Source organism: Phocoena phocoena, chromosome 3 (assembly GCF_963924675.1).
Source record: "Phocoena phocoena chromosome 3, mPhoPho1.1, whole genome shotgun sequence".
NCBI lineage: Eukaryota > Metazoa > Chordata > Mammalia > Artiodactyla > Phocoenidae > Phocoena > Phocoena phocoena.
In genome coordinates, this window is record NC_089221.1 from 163,552,482 (window position 1) to 163,571,753 (window position 19,272).

At 40.3% G+C, this 19,272-nt stretch overlaps 1 protein-coding gene across 1 annotated transcript; it reads left to right on the forward strand.

Moving 5' to 3' along the window:
- The first annotated feature begins 16,771 nt into the window (after positions 1-16,771).
- On the forward strand, positions 16,772-18,961 carry LOC136120501 (zinc finger protein 709-like). Its single transcript, XM_065873918.1, is given in 5 exon segments — positions 16,772-16,907; positions 17,096-17,156; positions 17,555-18,539; positions 18,624-18,911; positions 18,914-18,961. Coding segments are annotated over 5 exon segments (1,518 nt in total).
- Positions 18,962-19,272: the final 311 nt, after the last annotated feature.

The window sequence follows — 19,272 nt, forward strand, 5'->3', positions numbered from 1 at the left end:
GTGAACAGCACCCCAAGAGCTCAGCTCAGCTATGGAGACCCCCTTCAGGCAAGATACAGCTAAACCTGGGCCCCCTGCCATAACCTACCTGCAGGAGGGGTGGCCTACCCTCTCTTCAGTCCCTTTCTGAAGAAGGTCACCCCCTTCCCAGACCCCTAGGCTCCTTGGGGAGCTCCTTAGGATTCTCTGAGTGAAAAGCAGTGGGAGTTTTAGGCATTAGAGACAGCATCACCACAATCATACATGATCCAGCTCAGGCAGAGTTGCTGCTTTTCATCCCTTATTTGGGACATTCTGATGAAGGATGGGACTCAAGGGTGCACAACTGACGAAACATCAGGCTGTCATCTGAGCCCTGATCAGCAACTGACTTTATCAGCATGTGTTTATAGACCCCTGGATGGTTGTCTAAGAGTTGCTCCTTTGTGGTAAAAGAATTCTGAGACTCTCTTGCCTAACAGATACCCACGATATAAATCAAGGTAGGGATTTCCCTGGTGATCCAGTGGTTAAGACTCTGTGCTTCCACTGCAGAGGGCACCGGTTCAGTCCCTGGTCAGCAAACTAAGATCCCACATGCCGAGCAGCCACACACACAAAAATTAAGGTAACACTCGTCTGTCCATGTCAGAGTTCCAGGCGCTGCTAAAAGTAACCAAGGCACTCATTTCACTTCTCAGAATATCCAGTGCTGCACTGTGGAACACAGCATTCAGTGTAGTTTAACCCTCTCTTGTAAGTCTCAGAGTCTAGGCCTCATAAAAGCACCAAAATGGCTCATTGAAATAACTTCAGATCGGTTGATTGAAAGATGACCTCTTTCAGCCATCAGTCATCTGAGATGAATATTAAGGCATCTGACTTCATCTTTTTTTTTTCTAATAACACTTTCTCTCTCTCTCTAGCAGTTTTAGGTTTATAGAAAACTTGATTACAGAGTTCCCACTTAACCCCTCTGCCTTCATATAGTTTGCCCTGTATTTTTTTTTTTTGGCCATGCCACAGGGCATGCGGGATCTTAGTTCCCCCACCAGGGATTGGACCCACTCCCCCTGCAGTGGAAGCAGGGAGTCCTAACCACTGGACCCCCAGGGAGGTCCCTGCCCTATTTTTTATATCTAGTATTACTGTGGTACATTTGTTACATTTGATGAACCAATACTGATGCATGAAAGTCTGCAATTTACAATAGCGTTGACTCTTATGTTAGACAGTCTGTGGGCTTTGGCAACATAAAATGAGTTGTGTCCATCATTTCTGTATCATGTATTCTACTTTCATGCTCTAAAAGGCCCCTGTGCTCCACCTATTCATTCATTCCTCCCTCCCACCCGAAACCCCTGGCAGCTGAAGGTCTTACTCATAGTTTTTTCCTTTCCAGAACTATGGTTGGAATAATATAGCGTGTAGCCTTGTCATATTGGCTGCTTTCACTTAGCAATATGATTTAAGGTTTCTCCATGTCTTTTTGGTTTGATACCTCATGTCCTTTTTTTTTTCTGTGTGGAGGAAACGGAGGGCAGTGAAGGCAGGGAGGCCCACAGGCTCTGAGAGGACGAACATCGCGGCTCGCAGAGGCGCACCCCTTGCGGCTGGGGAGCCAGGATCCTGTGGGATGGGGACGGGGTGGGGGAAGGACAGGGACTAGGGAGACCCCACGAAAGGGCCTTAGGGGTCGGGACGGGATAGCAAGGCAGGGAGGGGGGCGGGGGAGAGGAAGGGAAAAGGTCCCTCATGTCCTTTTTTTTTTTTTTTTTTTTTCGCGGTATGCGGGCCTCTCACTGTTGTGGCCTCTCCCGTTGCGGAGCACAGGCTCCGGACGCGCAGGCTCAGCGGCCATGGCTCACGGGCCCATCCGCTCCGCGGCATGTGGGATCTTCCCGGACCGGGGCAGGAACCGGTGTCCCCTGCATTGGCAGGCGGACTCTCAACCACTGCGCCACCAGGGAAGCCCCCTCATGTCCTTTTAACACTGAAAAATATTTCATTGTATTGATGTTCCAGTGATGATTTTTCCATTCACCTGTTGAAGGATATCTTGTTTACCTCTGAGTCTTGGCAATCACGAGTAAAGCTTTTATAAAAATTCATGCACAGGTTTTTTTTTATGAACATAAGTTTTCAACTAATGTGGCAAAATACAAAGGAGGCTGATTGTTGGATTGTATGGTTAAGAATAGGTTTAGTATTTTAAGAAACTGCCTGTTTTCCAAAGTAGACATACCGTTTTCCATTCCCACCAGCATTGAGAATGGAACAGGGTTCCTGTTGCTGTACATTGTCTCTGTCCTTTGGTGTTTGTTCTCAATTTTTTGAATTTTAGTATTCTAATAAGTATCTAGTAATAATCTCATTCTTCTTTTATTTGTAATCCTAATGACATGTGATGTGGAGTGTCTTTTCTTATGCTTATTTACCATCCATGTGTCTTATTTTGTCCATTTTTAATAGTGTTGCCTGTCTTCTTATCGTTGAGTTTTGAGTTCTTTGGATATTTCAAATAGTAGTCCTTTATCAGATAAGTGGTTTGCAGAGATTTTCTCCCAGTCTGTGGCTTATTTTCAGTCTCTTAACCCTGTCTTTCATAGAGCAAGCTGTCATTTTAATGAAGTCAATTTACTAATTTTTTTCTTTCTTCAATCCTACTTTTGGTGTGTTGAATCAAAAAACTCATCACCAAACCCAAGGTCATATAGATTTTCTCCTATGTTACCTTTTTTCCTTCAATATTTTAAAAACTTGAAGTCTAGTTGATTTACAGTGTTGTGTCAGTTTCTGCTATACAGCAAAGTGATTCAGCTGTACACATATATACATTTTTAATACTCTTTTCCATTATAGCTTATCATAGGATATTGAATATAGTTTCTCCGTGCTGTACAGTAGGACCTTGTTGTTCATCTATTCTATGTATAAAAGCTTCCATCTGCTAACCCCAGCCTCCCACTCCATCCCTCCCCCACCCCCTCCCCCTTGGCAGCCGCCAGTCTGTTCACTATGTCCATGATTCTGTTTCTGTTTCATAGATAGGTTCACTTTCTCCTGTGTTATCTTCTAGGATTTCTGTAGTTTTGCCTTTTACGTAAGATCTGTGGTCCATTTGGGGTGAATTTTTGCAAAAGGTGTAGGATCTGTGTCTAGACGTTCTTTTTTTCAATGTGGATATCTAGTTTTCCTGGCACTATTTGTTGAAAAGACTGTCGTTTCTTCATTAAATTGCCTTTGATCCTTTGTCAAAGATGAATTGACTAGATTTGTTTGGATCTATAGGAAATCATTGACTTTGTATGTTAACTATCCTTTGGTCTTACTGTACTCTCTTATTAGTTCAGGGGTTTTCTTTGTTGTTGTTGATTCTTTTTCTCCATAATCATGTCATATATGACAAAAGACAGTTTTATTTCTTACTTTCCATTCTGTATACCTTACATGTCCTTTTATTCTGTAAGCTTCCAGTACAGTGTTGACTAGGACTTGTGAGAGAGGGGACATCATTGCCTCCTGATCTTACCAGGGAAGCATCTAGCTTCTCACCATTAAGTGTGATGTTAACTGCAGGTTTTTTGTAGATGGTCTTTCTCAAGAAGAAGTTCCTCTCTTCCTAGTGTGCTATCATAAATGGATTTTGGATTTTTTTCAAATGCTTTTACATTTTTATTTTTTCCTGTTTCATTCCTCATATTAATAATTTGGCTTTTCTTCTTTCTTTCTTTTTTTTCTTTGGCTGTGCTGTGTGGCTTGCAGTATCTTAGTTCCCCAACCAGGGATTGAACCCAAACCCTCAGCAGTGAAAGCACAGAGTCTTAACCACTGGACCACCAGGGAATTCCCATGTCTTTTCTCTTTTTTTCTCAGCTTATATAGACATTTCTGAATTTCACCTCTTCAAAAAACAGATGTTTTGTTGATTTTTCTCAATGATTTCTTGTACTTTCATTGATTTCTTCTCAAATTGTTACATCTCTTCCTGTGCTTACTTTGGGCTTAATTTCCTCTTCTTTTTTCTACTTTTTAAGGCTAAACGCTTAGGATCATTAATTACAGATCTCTTTCTTCAAGTATATGCCTTCAATGCCATAAATTTCCCTCTACGCCCACCCTATTTTTGCTGCATTCCACACGTTTCGGTAAATTGTACATTCATTTTTATTTAATCAAGGTAATTTTTAATTGCTGTTGAAACTTTTTCTTTGATCCATGGGTTATTTAAAAGTGTGTTGTTTAATCTTGAAGTATTTGAATGTTTTTAAATATCTTTCTATTATTGATTTCTAGGTTAACGCCTTTGTGTTCTGAGAGTATATTTTGTATGATTTCCCTTAAGATTAGTTAATATGTGTTTTATGTCCCAGAACGTGTTGTTTGTTTTGGCCACGCCACACAGCTTGCAGGATCTTAGTTCCCCAACCAGGGATCAGACCCGGCCCCACGGCAGTGAAAGCACCCAGTCCTAATCACTGGACCACCAGGGAATTCCCCCAGAATGTGTTCTATCCTTATGAATTTCCCATGTTAACTTGAGAAGGATGTGTATTCTGCTATTGTTTGATGAAGTAATACACAGTTTTCAGTTATGTCTGGTTGTTTGAGGGCACTGTTCAATTCATCTCTGTGGCTTTTCTGAATTTCTTCCTGCTGGTTCTCGTAATCATTTATTAGAGGGGTGTTGAAGTCCAACTGTAATAGTGGAGTCGTCTGTTTCTCCTTGTAATTCTATCCATTTTTCCCTAGTGTATTTTGCCACTGTGTTGTTGCTGTGCACGTAAGCACTAAGGATTACTTTGTCTTCTTGGAGACTTGACCCCTTTATCTTCATGCATTGCCCCTCTTTATCTCTGTGCTTTGTCAGAAAGTAATATGGATATTCTACTTTTTAATGTTAACATGATAACATCTTTTTCCATCCCTTAGTCTTAATCCATCTGTCTTTATTGTGAATGCGGCTTTATTACAGACAACATATAATTTTTTTAAATCCACTATGACAGTATGTGGCTTCAATTGTTGTATTTTTAGGCCACTGACCTTTTTATAGGTATAGTTGATTTACAATATTATATCAGTTTCAGGTATACGACCTAATAATTCAAAATTTTTATAGATTATACTCCATATAAAGTTATTACAAAATATTGGCTATATTCCTTGTGCTATACAATATACGCTTGTAGCTTTATTTTATAAATAGTAGTTTGTACGCCTTAATCTCCCACCCGTCTTTCCCCTCCCCACTTCACTCTCCCCATTTGTAACTGCTAGTTTGTTCTATCTGTGAGTCTGTTTTTGTTTTGTTATATTCATTTGTTTTTTAGATTCCCCATATAAGGGAAATCATACAGTATTTGTCTTTCTCTGTTGACTTATTTTACTGAGCATAATACCCTTCATCTACCCATGTTGTTGCCAATGGCAAAATTACATTCTTTTTTCTGGCCAAGAAGTATTCCATTGTATGTATGCACCACATCTTCTTTATCCATTCATCTGTCGATGGACACTTAGGTTGCCTCCATATCTTGGCTATTGTAAATAATGCTGCTGTGAACATTGGGGTGTGTGTATCTGTTTGAAATAGTGTTCATCTTCTTCAGATATATACCCAGGAGTGGAATTGCTGGATCATATGGTAGTTCTATTTTCAGTTTTTTGAGAAATCTCAGTACTGTTTTCCATATTAGTTGGCACTAATTTACATTCTTAGCAACAGTGTACAGGGGTTCCCTTTTCTCCACATCCTCACCAACATTTGTTATTTGTGGTCTTTTTGATGGTAGATGTTCAGACAGGTTTGAGGTGATACCTCGTTGTTTTGACTTGCATTTCTCTGATGCGGTGATGTTGAGCATCTTTTCATATGCTACTTGACCGTCTCTATGTCTTCTTTGGAAAAATGTCTACTCAGGTCTTCTATCCATTTTTTAATCAAGTTTTTTTTTTGATACTGAGGTATATGAGCTGTTTATATCTTCTGGATATTAACCCCTTATCAGTCATATCATTTGCAAATATTTTCTCCCATTCAATGTGCTGTCTTCTCATTTTGTCGATGGCTTATTTACTTATTCTTTAACCACAAAAAGTTTATTGGTATACATACCTTTCCATACTTTCGCCTGTATTTAAATTTTTTCTTTTTATTGATATTTTATTGACATACAAAATACTTTAAATGTAGTATTAACCAAGTTTTTTTTACAGAATTTTTTATTTTATATTGGAGTACTGTATAGTTGATTAACAATGTTGTGTTAGTTTCAGATGTACAGCATAGTGATTCAGTTATATATATACATGTATCTATTCTTTTTCAAATTCTTTTCCCATTTGGGTTGTTACAGAATATTGAGCAGAATCCCCTGTGCTATGCAGTAGGTCCTTGTTGGTTATCTATTTTAAATATAGTAGTGTGTATCTGTCAATCCCAAACTCCCAATATATTCCTCCCTCCCACCACCTGTCCCCTTTAATAACCATAAGTTTGTTTTCTAAGTCTGTGAGCCTATTTCTCTTTTGTAAATAAGTTCATTTGTATCACGTCTTTTTAGATTCCCCATATAAGCAATATTATGATATTTGTCTTTCTCTGTCTGACTTCACTTAGTATGATAATCTCCAGGCCTGTCAATGGTTTCTTTAGATATGCAAAACCTTTTAAATTTAATTAGGTCCCATTTGTTTCTTTTTGCTTTTGTTTCCTTTGACCCCAGCCCCTTACTCCCTGCTCCCATATTTTTCCCTATGCATCTCTTCCATCTGGCTGTTCCTGAGTTGTATCCTTTATCATAAACCAGTAATAGTAAAGCCAAGTGTCTTCCTGAGTTCTCAGAATTGTTCTAGCAAATTACCAAACCTGAGGGAATGTCAAGGCAATCTATGACTTTGTAGGAGGCTGGGTAGAAATGTCAGTAGCCCAGGCACCCTGTTTGTGGCCAGCAGCTGAAGTGGGGGCAGTCTTGTGGGAGTGAGTGTTTATTAATCTGTGAGGTCCGACACTAACTCCAGGTAGCATTCATATTGACTCAAACTGGTTGACACATATTTGATGACAGAGTTGGAGCAGTGGTGTTAAAAAGACACCACATATTTGACGTAAGGAGGGGAAAACACTGTCACAAGTGCTTCTGTCCTCTACCCCCACCTTTGGAGAGCAGGGAGGCTAGAGGAGTCTCAAGTGGGTGTTTCCACCACACACACACACGCACGCCCCAGATCAGTTGCACTGTTACAAAATAGATTATTTTGAGGACAATTCTTGTTAAGAACAGAGTATTCTGGACATGGCTACTTTTTTGTCTCGCTGATTTTGGAGACAGTGGTTTCCCCATGACCTAAATTCTCTGATGGGTCTATTGTTAATTTTTAGTTTGTTGTTTTTTTCCTATGAGGGTGCTAATGCCAGCTTCTAAGCTCCTTACATGCCAGATCAGGAACCGGAAGTCTCTGACCTCAGTTTTTATTTTTGTCTGCTGACAGCTTTAATACTTTCATCCCTCCTTATTCCTCTTTGTACCCCACATCTGTACAAAGCGCTAAGAAAGCCCGAGTGTTCCTTCCTTTGATGCTGGTAAGAGAGTAATAAGTCCATGGAAGTTCCTGCTCATGTGTGCAAACTGTCACCCTAGCTCACCCCCTAATCTCAATGAAAAAACCCAAGCCAGGCTCCTTACCTTGCTCTCTGAAGGCATTTCCCACCTGCTTGAGAGGCCCGCCCTGCCCTCCCCAGACACTTCCATTATAGAAGTAAAAAACTTCATACCCTCTTGGCATTGAGTGTGTGCTGTCGTCAGCCTACACATCTGAGCCAAATCTCAGATGGGGTCCACAAGAAAAGGGAACATGGTCTGTATATTGCAACACACTGCTTAATTATTCTATTGAGGGACTTCCTGGTGGCGCAGTGGTTAAGAATCCACCTGCCAATGCTGAGGACACGGGTTCGAGCCCTGGTCTGGGAAGATCCTACATGCTGCGGAGCAACTAAGTCTGTGCGCCACAACTATTGAGCCTGCGAGCCACAACTACTGAAGCCCGTGCACCTACAGCCCATGCTCTGCAACAAGAGAAGCCACCACAGTGAGAAAGAAGCCTGCACACCACAACAAAGAGTAGCCCCTGTCGTCACAACTAGAGAAAGCCTGCGCATGGCAACGAAGACCCGACGCAGCCAAAAAATAAATTAATTAAAAAAAATTATTCTATTGAAAAATCTTCCACATCTTTTTATACCAGTTCATGTCACCCTTTTTTTAAAATTTAATTATTATTTTTAGCTGCGTCAGGTCTTAGTTGCGGCATGCGGGATCTTTCATTGTGGCGTGCAGGGATTTTCGTTTAGGTGTGTGGGCTTCTCTGTAGTTGTGGCATGTGGGCTCCAGAGCGCGTGGGCTCTGTAGTTGTGGCATGCAGGTTTAGTTGCCCCGTGGCGTGTGGGATCTTACTTTCCTGACCAGGGGTCGAACCTGCGTACCCTGCATTGGAAAGCGGATTCTTTACTACTGGACCACCAGGTAAGTCCCTTCACCCTTTATTTTTAAAAAGTGAATATGAGGGTGAGATTATGTAACCAGTTCTTTCAAAATAGACACTTGTCTTGCTACCAGTTTTTGCTACCAGAATCTGTGAATTAAAACTCAGGTTACCACATCACAGGGCAAACATAGTAAAATTATGTCCTTCTCCAAACTTCATTAATTCCTTATTTATTTTATCATCACATATATTCAAAAAAGAATGTACAAAGTGTTTTTTTATATAAATTTTATTTTTTATTTTTGGCTATGTTGGGTCTTCGTTGCTGTGTGCGGGCTTTCTCTGGTTGCGGCGAGCAGGGGCTACTCTTCATTGTGGTGCACGGGCTTCTCACTGCGGTGGTTTCTTTTGTTGCGGAGCAAGGGCTCTAGGCGCCTGGGCTTCAGCAGTTGTGGCACGCAGGCTCTAGAGTGCAGGCTCAGTAGTTGTGGTTTTCGGGCTCTAGAGCGCAGGCTCAGTAGTTGTGGTTCATGGGCTTAGTTGTTTCGCGGCATGTGGGATCTTCCCGGACCAGGGCTCGAACCCGTGTCCCCTGCATTGGCAGGTGGATTCTTAACCACTGCGCCACCAGGGAAGCCCATACAAAATGTTTTATTGGAAGATCTAGTAATAATAACAGCATAAACATCTTTGTAATCATCAAGATTCATAACTGGGCCGTTAGGCAGTTTTTAGAGTCTCATGATGTTCTGCTCCCTTGTTCATCTCTGTGCTGCCCCGTAGATGATCTCTGTTGATTGTTTAGTTATTCATACCTTTACCATCTGTTCTTTTCACTACACAGTGTTGTTTTAGTTTTGTCTGTTTTGACCTTTCAGTAAATGAGTATTAATGAAATTACAGTCAAAATGTTCTCTGGTTGGTTCTTTGCAGAAGTATGTTTCATACACATCTAGGGTCTGAGGCTACGGGCCAGTCAAGGTACTCATCCATCGCAGTGGTTGTAGGGTTCAGCTTTTTCCAGTTAAAAAAAATTTTTTTGGTCGTGCCACACAACTTACGGGATCTTACTTACCCAACTAGGGATTGAACCTGGGCCCTTGGCAGTGAAATCACGGAGTCCTAACCACTTGACCTCCAGGGAATTCTCTCCAGTTTAATTTTTAATCTCCTTAAAAATACATTTTCTATATTCTTGCATTAGTCTCCAAGTACATAAATCCTCTGGACATTAGAGAAAAATTGCTAAGCTGTAGATAGTGATCAAGTTCGAGTGTACAGGAAATGGCAGTGGAGTGCATCAGTTGATGCTTCCTCCATTCGTGCATAATTTACGTACTTGTCACCTATGGTCATCAACACTTGGGATTACTAAATTGACTAAATTTTTGTCCTAATCAGTGTGAAATGTAATCTGCTTGACATGTTGTTAGTCATCCATTTTATACACATCAGTGTATATATGTCAATCCCAGACTCCCAATTCATCACACCACAACCCCCATCCCTTGCTGCTTTCCCCCCTTGGTGCCCATACGTTTTTTCTCTACTTCTGTGTCTCAATTTCTGCTAAGCAAACCAGTTCATGTGTACCATTTTCTAGGTTACACATATACGTGTTAATATACGGTATTTGTTTTTCTCTTTCTGACTTACTTCACTCTATGAGTCTCTAGATGCATCCACGTCTCTACAAATGACCCAATTTCGTTCCTCTTTATGGCTGAGTAATATTCCATTATATATATGTACCACATCTTCTTTAACCATTCGTCTGTCGATGGGCATTTAGGTTGCTTCCATGACCTGGCTATTGTAAATAGTGCTGCAGTGAACATTGGGGTGCGTGTGTCTTTTTGAATTATGGTTTTCTCAGGGTATATGCCCAGTAGTGGGATTGCTGGGTCATATGGTAATTCTATTTTTAGTTCTTTAAGGAACCTCCATATTGTTCTCCATAGTGGCTGTGTCAATTTACATTCCCACCAACAGGGCAAGAGGGTTCCCTTTTCTCCACACCCTCTCCAGCATTTGTTGTTTGTAGATTTTCTTATGATGCCCATTCTAACTGGTGTGAGGTGATACCTCATTGTAGTTTTGATTTGCATTTCTCTAATAATTAGTGATGTTGAGCAGCTTTTCATGTGCTTCTTGCCCATCTGTATGTCTTTGGAGAAATGTCTATTTAGGTCTTCTGCCCATTTTTGGATTGGGTTGTTAGTTTTTTTAACATTGAGCTGCATGAGCTGTTTATATATTTTGGAGATTAATCCTTTGTCAGATGATTTGTTTGCAAATATTTTCTCCCATTCTGAGGGTTGTCTTTTCATCTTGTTTATGGTTTTCTTTGCTGTGCAAAAGCTTTTAAGATTCCCATTTTGGTCCCATTTGTTTATTTTTGTTTTTATTTCCATTACTCTAGGAGGTGAATCAAAAAAAGGTCTTGCTGTGATTTATGTCAAAGAGTGTTCTTCCTATGTTTTCCTCTAAGAGTTTTGTAGTGTCCGGTCTTATATTTAGGTCTCTAATCCATTTTGAGTTTACTTTTGTGTATGCTGTTAGGGAGTGTTCTAATTTCATTCTTTTACATGTAGATGTCCAGTTTTCCCAGCACCACTTATTGAAGAGGCTGTCTTTTCTCCACTGTATATCCTTGTCTCCTTTGTCATAGATTAGTTGACCGTAGGTGCGTGGGCTTTATCTCTGGGCTTTCTATCCTGTTCCATTGATCTGTATTTATGTTTTTGTGCCAGTATCATACTGTCTTGATTACTGTAGCTTTGTAGTACAGTCTGAAGTCAGGGAGCCTGATTCCTCCAGCTTCTCTCTCAAGTTTTTCTTTCTCAAGATTGCTTTGGCTATTTGGGGTCTTTTGTGTTTCCATACAAATTGTGAAATTTTTTTGTTCTAGTTCTGTGAAAAATGCCATTGGTAATTTGATAGGGATTGCACAGAATCTGTAGATTGCTTTGGGTAGTAGAGTCATTTTCACAATGTTGATTCTTCCAATCCAAGAACATGGTATATCTCTCCATCTGTTTGTATCATCTTTAATTTCTTTCATCAGTGTCTTATAGTTTTCTGCATACAGGTGTTTTGTCTCCTTAGGGAGGTTTATTTCTAGGTATTTTTGGCTGCTTTGGGTCTTCGTTGCTGCGTTGGGCTTTCTGTAGCTGCAGCGAGCAGGGGCTACTCTTCGTGGCGGTGCGTGAGCTTCTCATTGCAGTGGCTTCTCTTGTTGCGGAGCATGGGCTCTAGGCACCTGGGCCTCAGTAATTGTGGCACATGGGCCCAGCTGCTCTGCAGCATGTGGGATCTTCCCAGACCAGGGCTCGAACCCATGTCCCATGCATTGGCAGGTGGATTCTTAACCACTGCACCACCAGGGAATCCCTCCCTCTTTTCCTTGATGAGTCTGGCTAATGGTTTGTCACTTTTGTTGATCTTCTCAAAGAACCGGGTTTTAGTTTTATTGATCTTTGCTATTGTTTTCTTTGTTCCTATTTCACTGATTTCTGCTCTTATCTTTATTTCTTTCCTTCTACTAACTTTGGATTTTGTTCTTCTTTCTCTAATTCCTTTAGGTGTAAGGTTAGATTGTTTATTTGAGATTTTTCTTGTTTCTTGAGGTAGGCTTGTATAGCTATAAACTTCCCTCTTAGAATTGCTTTTGTTGCATCCCATAGGTTTTGGGTCATCGTGTTTTCATTGTCATTTGTCTCTAGGTATTTTTTTGATTTTCTCTTTGATTTCTTTAGTGATCTCTTGGTTATTTAATTACGTTTAGCCTCCATGTGTTTGTGTTTTTTACATTTTTTTCTCTGTAATTGATTTCTAATCTCATAGCGTTGTGGTCAGAAAAGATGCTTGATATGATTTCAATTTTCTTAAATTTACTGAGGCTTCATTTGTGGACCTAAGATGTGATCTATCCTGGAGAATGTTCCATGCACACTTGAGAAGAAAGTGTAATCTACTGTTTTTGGATGGAATGTTCTATAAATATCAATTAAATCTATCTGGTCGGGCTTCCCTGGTGGCGCAGTGGTTGAGAGTCCGCCTGCCGATGCAGGGGACACGGGTTCGTGCCCTGGTCTGGGAGGATCCCACGTGCCGCGGAGTGGCTGGGCCCGTGAGCCATGGCCACTGAGCCTGCGCATCCGGAGCCTGTGCTCCGCGACAGGAGAGGCCACAACAGTGAGAGGCCCACGTACCGCAAAAAAAAAAAAATCTGGTCTATTGTGCCATTTAAAGCTTGTGTTTATTAATTTTCTGTTTGGGTGATCTGTTCATTGGTGTAAGTGAGGTGTTAAAGTCCCCCACTATTACTGTGTTACTGTCAATTTCCTCTTCTAGAGCTGTTAGCAGTTGCCTTATGTATTGAGGTGCTCCTATGTTGGGTGAATATATAATTGTTACATCATCTTCTTGGATTGATCCCTTGATCATTAAGTAGTGTCCTTCCTTGTCTCTCGTAACATTCTTTAAAGTCTATTTTATCTGAGTATTGCTACTCCAGATTTCTTTTGATTTCCATTTGCATGGAATATCTTTTTCCATCCCCTCATTTTCAGTCTGATGTGTCCCTAGGTCTGAAGTGGGTCTCTTGTAGACAGCCTATATATGGGTCATGTTTTTGTATCCATTCAGCAAGCCTGTGTCTTTTGGTTGGAGCATTTAATCCATTCACGTTTAAGGTAATTATCAATATGTATTTCCTATTACTATTTTCTTAATTGTTTTGGGTTTGTTATTGTAGGTCCTTTTATTCTCTTGTGTTTCCCACTTAGAGAAGTTCCTTTAGCATTTATTGTACAGCTGGTTTGGTGGTGCTGAGTTCTCTTAGCTTTTGCTTGTCTGTAAGGCTTTTGATTTCTCCATCAAATGTGAATGAGATCCTTGCTGGGTAATCTTGGTTGTAGGTTCTTCCCTTTCATTAAATATGTCATGCCACTCCTTTCTGGCTTGTAGAGTTTCTGCTGAGAAATCAGCTGTTAACTTTATGGGAGTTCCCTTATATGTTTTTTGTCGTTTTTCCCTTGCTGCTTTCAATAATTTTTGTCTTTAATTTTTGCCAATTTGATTACTATGTGTCTTGGCATGTTTCTCCTTGGGTTTATCCTGTATGGGACTCTCTGTGCTTCCTGGGCTTGGGTGGCTATTTCCTTTCCCATGTTAGGGAAGTTTTTGACTATAATCTCTTCAAATATTTTCTCAGGTCCTTTCTCTCTTCTCCTTCTGGGATCCCTATAATGCGAATGTTGTTGAGTTGAATGTTGTGCCAGAGGTCTCTTAGGCTGTCTTCATTTCTTTTCATTCTTTTTTCTTTATTCTGTTCTGCAGCAGTGAATTCCACCATTCTGTCTTCCAGGTCACTTATCCATTCTTCTGCCTCGGGTATTCTGCTATTGATTCCTTCTAGTGTATTTTTCATTTCAGTTATTGTATTGTTCATCTCTGTTTGTTCTTTAATTTTTCTAGATCTTTGTTAAACATTTCTTGCATCTTCTCCATCTTTGCCTCCATTCTTTTTCCGAGGTCCTGGATCATCTTCACTATCATTATTCTGAATTCTTTTTCTGGAAGATAGCCTATCTCCATTTCATTTAGTTGTTTTTCTGGGGCTTTATCTTGTTCTTTCATCTGGTACATAGCTCTCTGCCTTTTCATCTTGTCTTTCTGTGAATATGGTTTTTGTTCCACAGGCTGCAGGATTGTAGTTCTTCTTGCTTCTAGGGCTTATTCCTCTTAAATGAGAAAATTCTATTTTTGGATCAATGAAGCATTTACTTGTGACTTCTAGAAGTGTCCCAGTTTTTTCTTTCACGTTTCAATCTATAATGAATTGGCTATTGCCCATGGAATACAGGGGAATACAATGTCTTTCCCAGTTAGATAACATTTTGTTAGAGATATATTTGGGGAGAAGTAACATCTTAGTGATGTTGGGTTATTTCTAAAAACATCTTTTGTATTTTCATTTATCTCATTCTCCTTTAATGTTACCCAACAAAAATTTAAAAATTTTCCCATAAGGATCATTAAATATCTTGTTCATTCTTCTTTAGTACCGAATTAAATTTGAGGGAGCCAGATGCAAACTTCCAGATGGTCTTTCCTAGTGTAATCACATAGGAAGGGCTCAAGCCTACAAGCAGCAGGTTGTGACAATACATATAAAATAATTGTCTTCCAGAGAAGCTCATTAGAGCCTCAATACCCAGAGTGATTTTGGGGAGCAGATCACATAGGAACTCTGCCTAAGCGTAATGAAAGTTCAGACGCTCATAATGAAAAGCGTTTATAATGTACCATAAACAGTTTAGACACACTGAGCCACTCTTATCAGGTTGGTGGGGTCACTCATAAATCCCAGTTCCCAGATACCAACAAAGGACAAACATGGTGAGCAGGCATTCCTAAGAATCAGCGATCTCAGACCTACTAGTAACTCTCTTCTGCACACTTCATAGTAAGACATTGTTAGGAGCAAGCGCTACAGATACACCATAGAAAGTGTAATTAGAGCTGATGCAAGTAGCTCAAGCAGGAAGTGGTTACTTCCTCACAAATTTAACAGCATCATGAACATGTGGAAATTATACATTTTTACTTTGATCACTTAAAAGTCTTACTGTCCTCTAATGGTAGGGTCCAGAGCACATTGGAAAAATTAGAGAAATGCTATACAAATAAATATTTCCATTTTAAGACCATCGATTCCTGTGAGAAAAACTTCTCAAGAACTGGGGATTTCTTTTTCTGTTCCTTAACTGAATAGATAAATTCTACCATTGTAATTACTGTGTGGGGAACCTTTTCTCTGTCCCCTGCATGTGGACATCAGTAGGTTAGTGATCTTTTACAGAGACCAGCATTTAGGGAAGTTATGTGGTTGAGGGGTTCCTATGCCCAGACGTTGCGCTGTCATGTTTCTGTGCACCACATGGAGGCATGGAAATGAGAGAAGTGGAAAGGCAGCCTCTCAAGTGGCTGGTTGAGAATCACTGCCTCCTGTAATTGGAGAAGGGAAGTTTTATGTTTTTTAGAGGAAAGCACTGCTGGACCCTTTGTGTTTTATAATGATGGGCACGTTCACCATCAAACCATCGTGGTCTTCAGGGGACTCTGGTGCAAACTGCAATTCTTACTCAGTTCCCCAAGGTCAGCAAGGTCCAGGGTACACTGTTATGGTTTTGCCGGAAAATGCTCTTCTGGCATTTATCTTCTCAGTATATGCACATATATGTGGTAAAGATGGTGAGAAGCCACTCTGAGGCCCATGAATATAGGGATTTTGTGGAGGTCTGAGTTGTCATGCCTTCTTTCTCATGCCTGAGTACTAACTTCAGAATAGCTTCCTAGCCTCATGCAATAGGACAGAGATAAAAAGGAGTAACTATCTGTCATATTTTTACAGGCAAGTTAAACTTAATACTTTTCCACAAGATTATTTTTATTCAGCCAGTTGCATCTGACTACTTCTGATAGCCTGGAGTACTTTAGGACAATATGGCCAGCTGGGCCTAGTGATAAGCTGTATTTCCACAGGTCTCCTGTCCTTGTCACGTTTGGTGATGGAAATGGAAGAAAAAGCTTCCAGTTCACTGTGTTTTTTTCCATTAAAACCTCATGCAAGGGGCTTCCCTGGTGGCACAGTCGTTAAGAATCTACCTGCCAATGCAGGGGACATGCGTTCAAGCCCCGGTCCAGGAAGATCCCACATGCCACAGAGCAGCTAAGCCCATGCGCCACAACTACTGAAGCCCACACACCTAGAGCCTCGTGCTCTGCAACAGGAGAAACCACCGCAATGAGAAGCCTGCACACCACAACAAAGAGTAGCCCCCATTTGCCGCAACTAGAGAAAGCCCGCACGCAGCAACGAAGACCCGACACAGCCCCAAATTAAGTTATTAAAAAAAAAAAACCTCATGCAAATGTGACCCTGTGTTTCATGGAGTGCTATGTGATAGATATGGTGGGTATTAAAGGAGATGGATTTTTCTTACGAGGAGTTGATGATCTGGAAATATTTCTTTCATTTGGAGTTCACATTTCTCCAGCATGCTCTGGATCCTACTGTTAGAGAATGATAAGACTTAAGTGATCATAGTAAAAATGATTTCCATGTGTACATGATGCTGTTAAATATGAGGAAGTGGTCATATAGAGAATAAGGATTTTGATGATCAAGTCACAGAATAAATATTTAACTAACAGCATCATATGTGAACTTGTGAATGGACTACAGATTCCCACTACTGTCCATCTCACCCATCTTCCTGTACACATATTTGTGATGTTTTAGGACCCAGTGGCCTTTGAGGATGTGGCTGTGAACTTTACCTTGGAGGAGTGGGCTCTGCTGGGGCCTTCACAGAAGAAACTCTACAGAGATGTGATGCGGGAAACCTTGAGGAACCTGGCCTCAATAGGTAAGGATGATGACATTCTTTCACTTAATCAATTAGAGAACAAGTGTTTCCTGCCCATCAATGTTGTTCTAAGATGTGGAATGGGGAAAGGGAATACTTTGTAAGTAAATCATAGTTTGAGGTCCTCATAGACCTGTGAAATAATAATTTTCCTATAATTTACTGATCTTTTTGGTTCTGCATTTCAGGGGAAAAATGGGAAGACCGTAACACTGAAGATCAGTACAAAAACCAGGGAATAAATCTGAGGTGAGTTGCACTCACAGTTTAAAGCAGTGTCCCACAAGAGACTCTTCTTATGTCATGAAATTTAGAAACAAGTAGACACAAAAGGGCCCAGCTTCAAATTTATTTATTCTCAGAAAATTTTTACCAAAAAAATGTTTTCTTAAGTGTGTCATGGATGTTGTTTCCCAAATAGTTTACTTTAAAACATATTCAGAGACTGCATATATGAATATCACTATGAAAATAGCAGTGGTTGAGCTTTCTTGTAGAGCATTCAGTATATTCACTTTCAAACAATTTACATGGTGCAGAAAAACCTAACACTTCCCTCATAAATGATAAAAATGTAATACTAATATTTACTGTAAAATCATTAACAAAGAAATCATTAACAGTGTGCTTCTAATTTTTTTTAACAGAAGCCGTACATTACGGAGATGCTGTGAAAGTGAAGAAGGTAGTCAGTGTGGCGAAAATATCAGCCTTATTCCAAATCTTAATCTGAACAAGAATTCTACTGCAGTAAAACCATGGGAGTGCAGTGTGTGTGGAAAAGTCCTCATGAGTCGTTCATCCTTTAATAGGCACGTTAGATCTCACACTGCACCCAAACCATCCAGGTACCAGGAATGTGGAAAGAAGCCTTATAAATGTAAGGTATGTGGAAAAGCCTTCAGTTATCTCCAGCCTTTTCAGAAACATGAAAGTAATCATAGTATAGAGAAATCCTATAAATGTAAGGAATGTGGGAAATCATTTAGATATCGCCAATCTGTTCGAAAACATGAACGGACTCACACTGGAGAAAAACCCTATCAATGTAAACAATGTGGGAAAGCCTTTCGATATCATCAAACCTTTCAAACACATGAAAGAACTCACACAGGGGAGAAACCCTATGAATGTAAGCAATGCGGTAAAGCCCTCAGTTGTCCAAGTTCCTTTCGAAGTCATGAAAGGACTCATACTGGAGAAAAACCCTATGAATGTAAAAAGTGTAGTAAAGCCTTCAGTTGTCCCAGTTCTCTTCGAAAACACGAGAGAACTCATACAGGAGAGAAACCTTATGACTGTAAGGAATGTGGGAAAGCCTTCATTTCTCTTGGAAGCTTTCAAAGACACATGATAACACATACTGGAGTTGGACCTTATAAATGTAAAGAATGTGGAAAAGCATTCAATTGTCCCAGTTCATATAGAATACATGAAAGATCTCACACTGGAGAAAAACCCTATGAATGTAAACAGTGTGGTAGAGCCTTCAGTTGTTCCAGTTCCTTTCGAACACATGAAAGAACTCACACTGGAGAGAAACCTTATCAATGTAAGGAATGTGGAAAAGCCTTCCATTGGCTCACCACTTTTCAAGTCCATGTGAGAACTCACACTGGTGAAAAACCCTATATATGTAAGCAGTGTGGTAAAGCCCTCAGTTGTCCCACTTCATTTCGAAGACATGAACGGACTCACACTGCAGAGAAACCCTACGAATGTAAGCAATGTGGGAAAACCTTCAGTTCTCCTTTAGGTTTGCAAATACATGAAAGAACTCACACTGGAGAGAAACCCTATAAATGTGAGAAATGTGGGAAAGCATTTGTTTCTCTCACAAGCTTTCGAAGACACATGATGACGCACACTGGAGATGGACCTTATAAATGTAAGGAATGTGGGAAAGCATTTAATTGTCCCAGTTCATTTCGAATACATGAAAGAACTCACACAGGAGAGAAACCCTATGAATGTAAAATATGTGGTAAAGCCTTCAGTTGTTCCAGTTATGTTCAAGTACATGAAAGAACTCATACTGGAGAGAAACCCTATGAATGCAAGGAATGTGGGAAAGCCTTCATTTACCGCACAACCTTTCGAGGTCACATGAGAATGCACACTGGTGAGAAACCGTATAAGTGTAAAGACTGTGGGAAAGCCTTTAGTCGACCCAGTTCATACAGAAGCCATGAAAGAATTCACACTGGAGAGAAACTTCTTGAATGTAAGCATTGTGGGAAAGCCTTCAATTGGCCCACATCCTTACATAAACATGTCATGAGAATGCACACTGGATATAAGTGATAAATACAAGAGTTTCCTATCTTAACAAATACTGGGCTGGCCAAAGAGTTCATTCGGGATT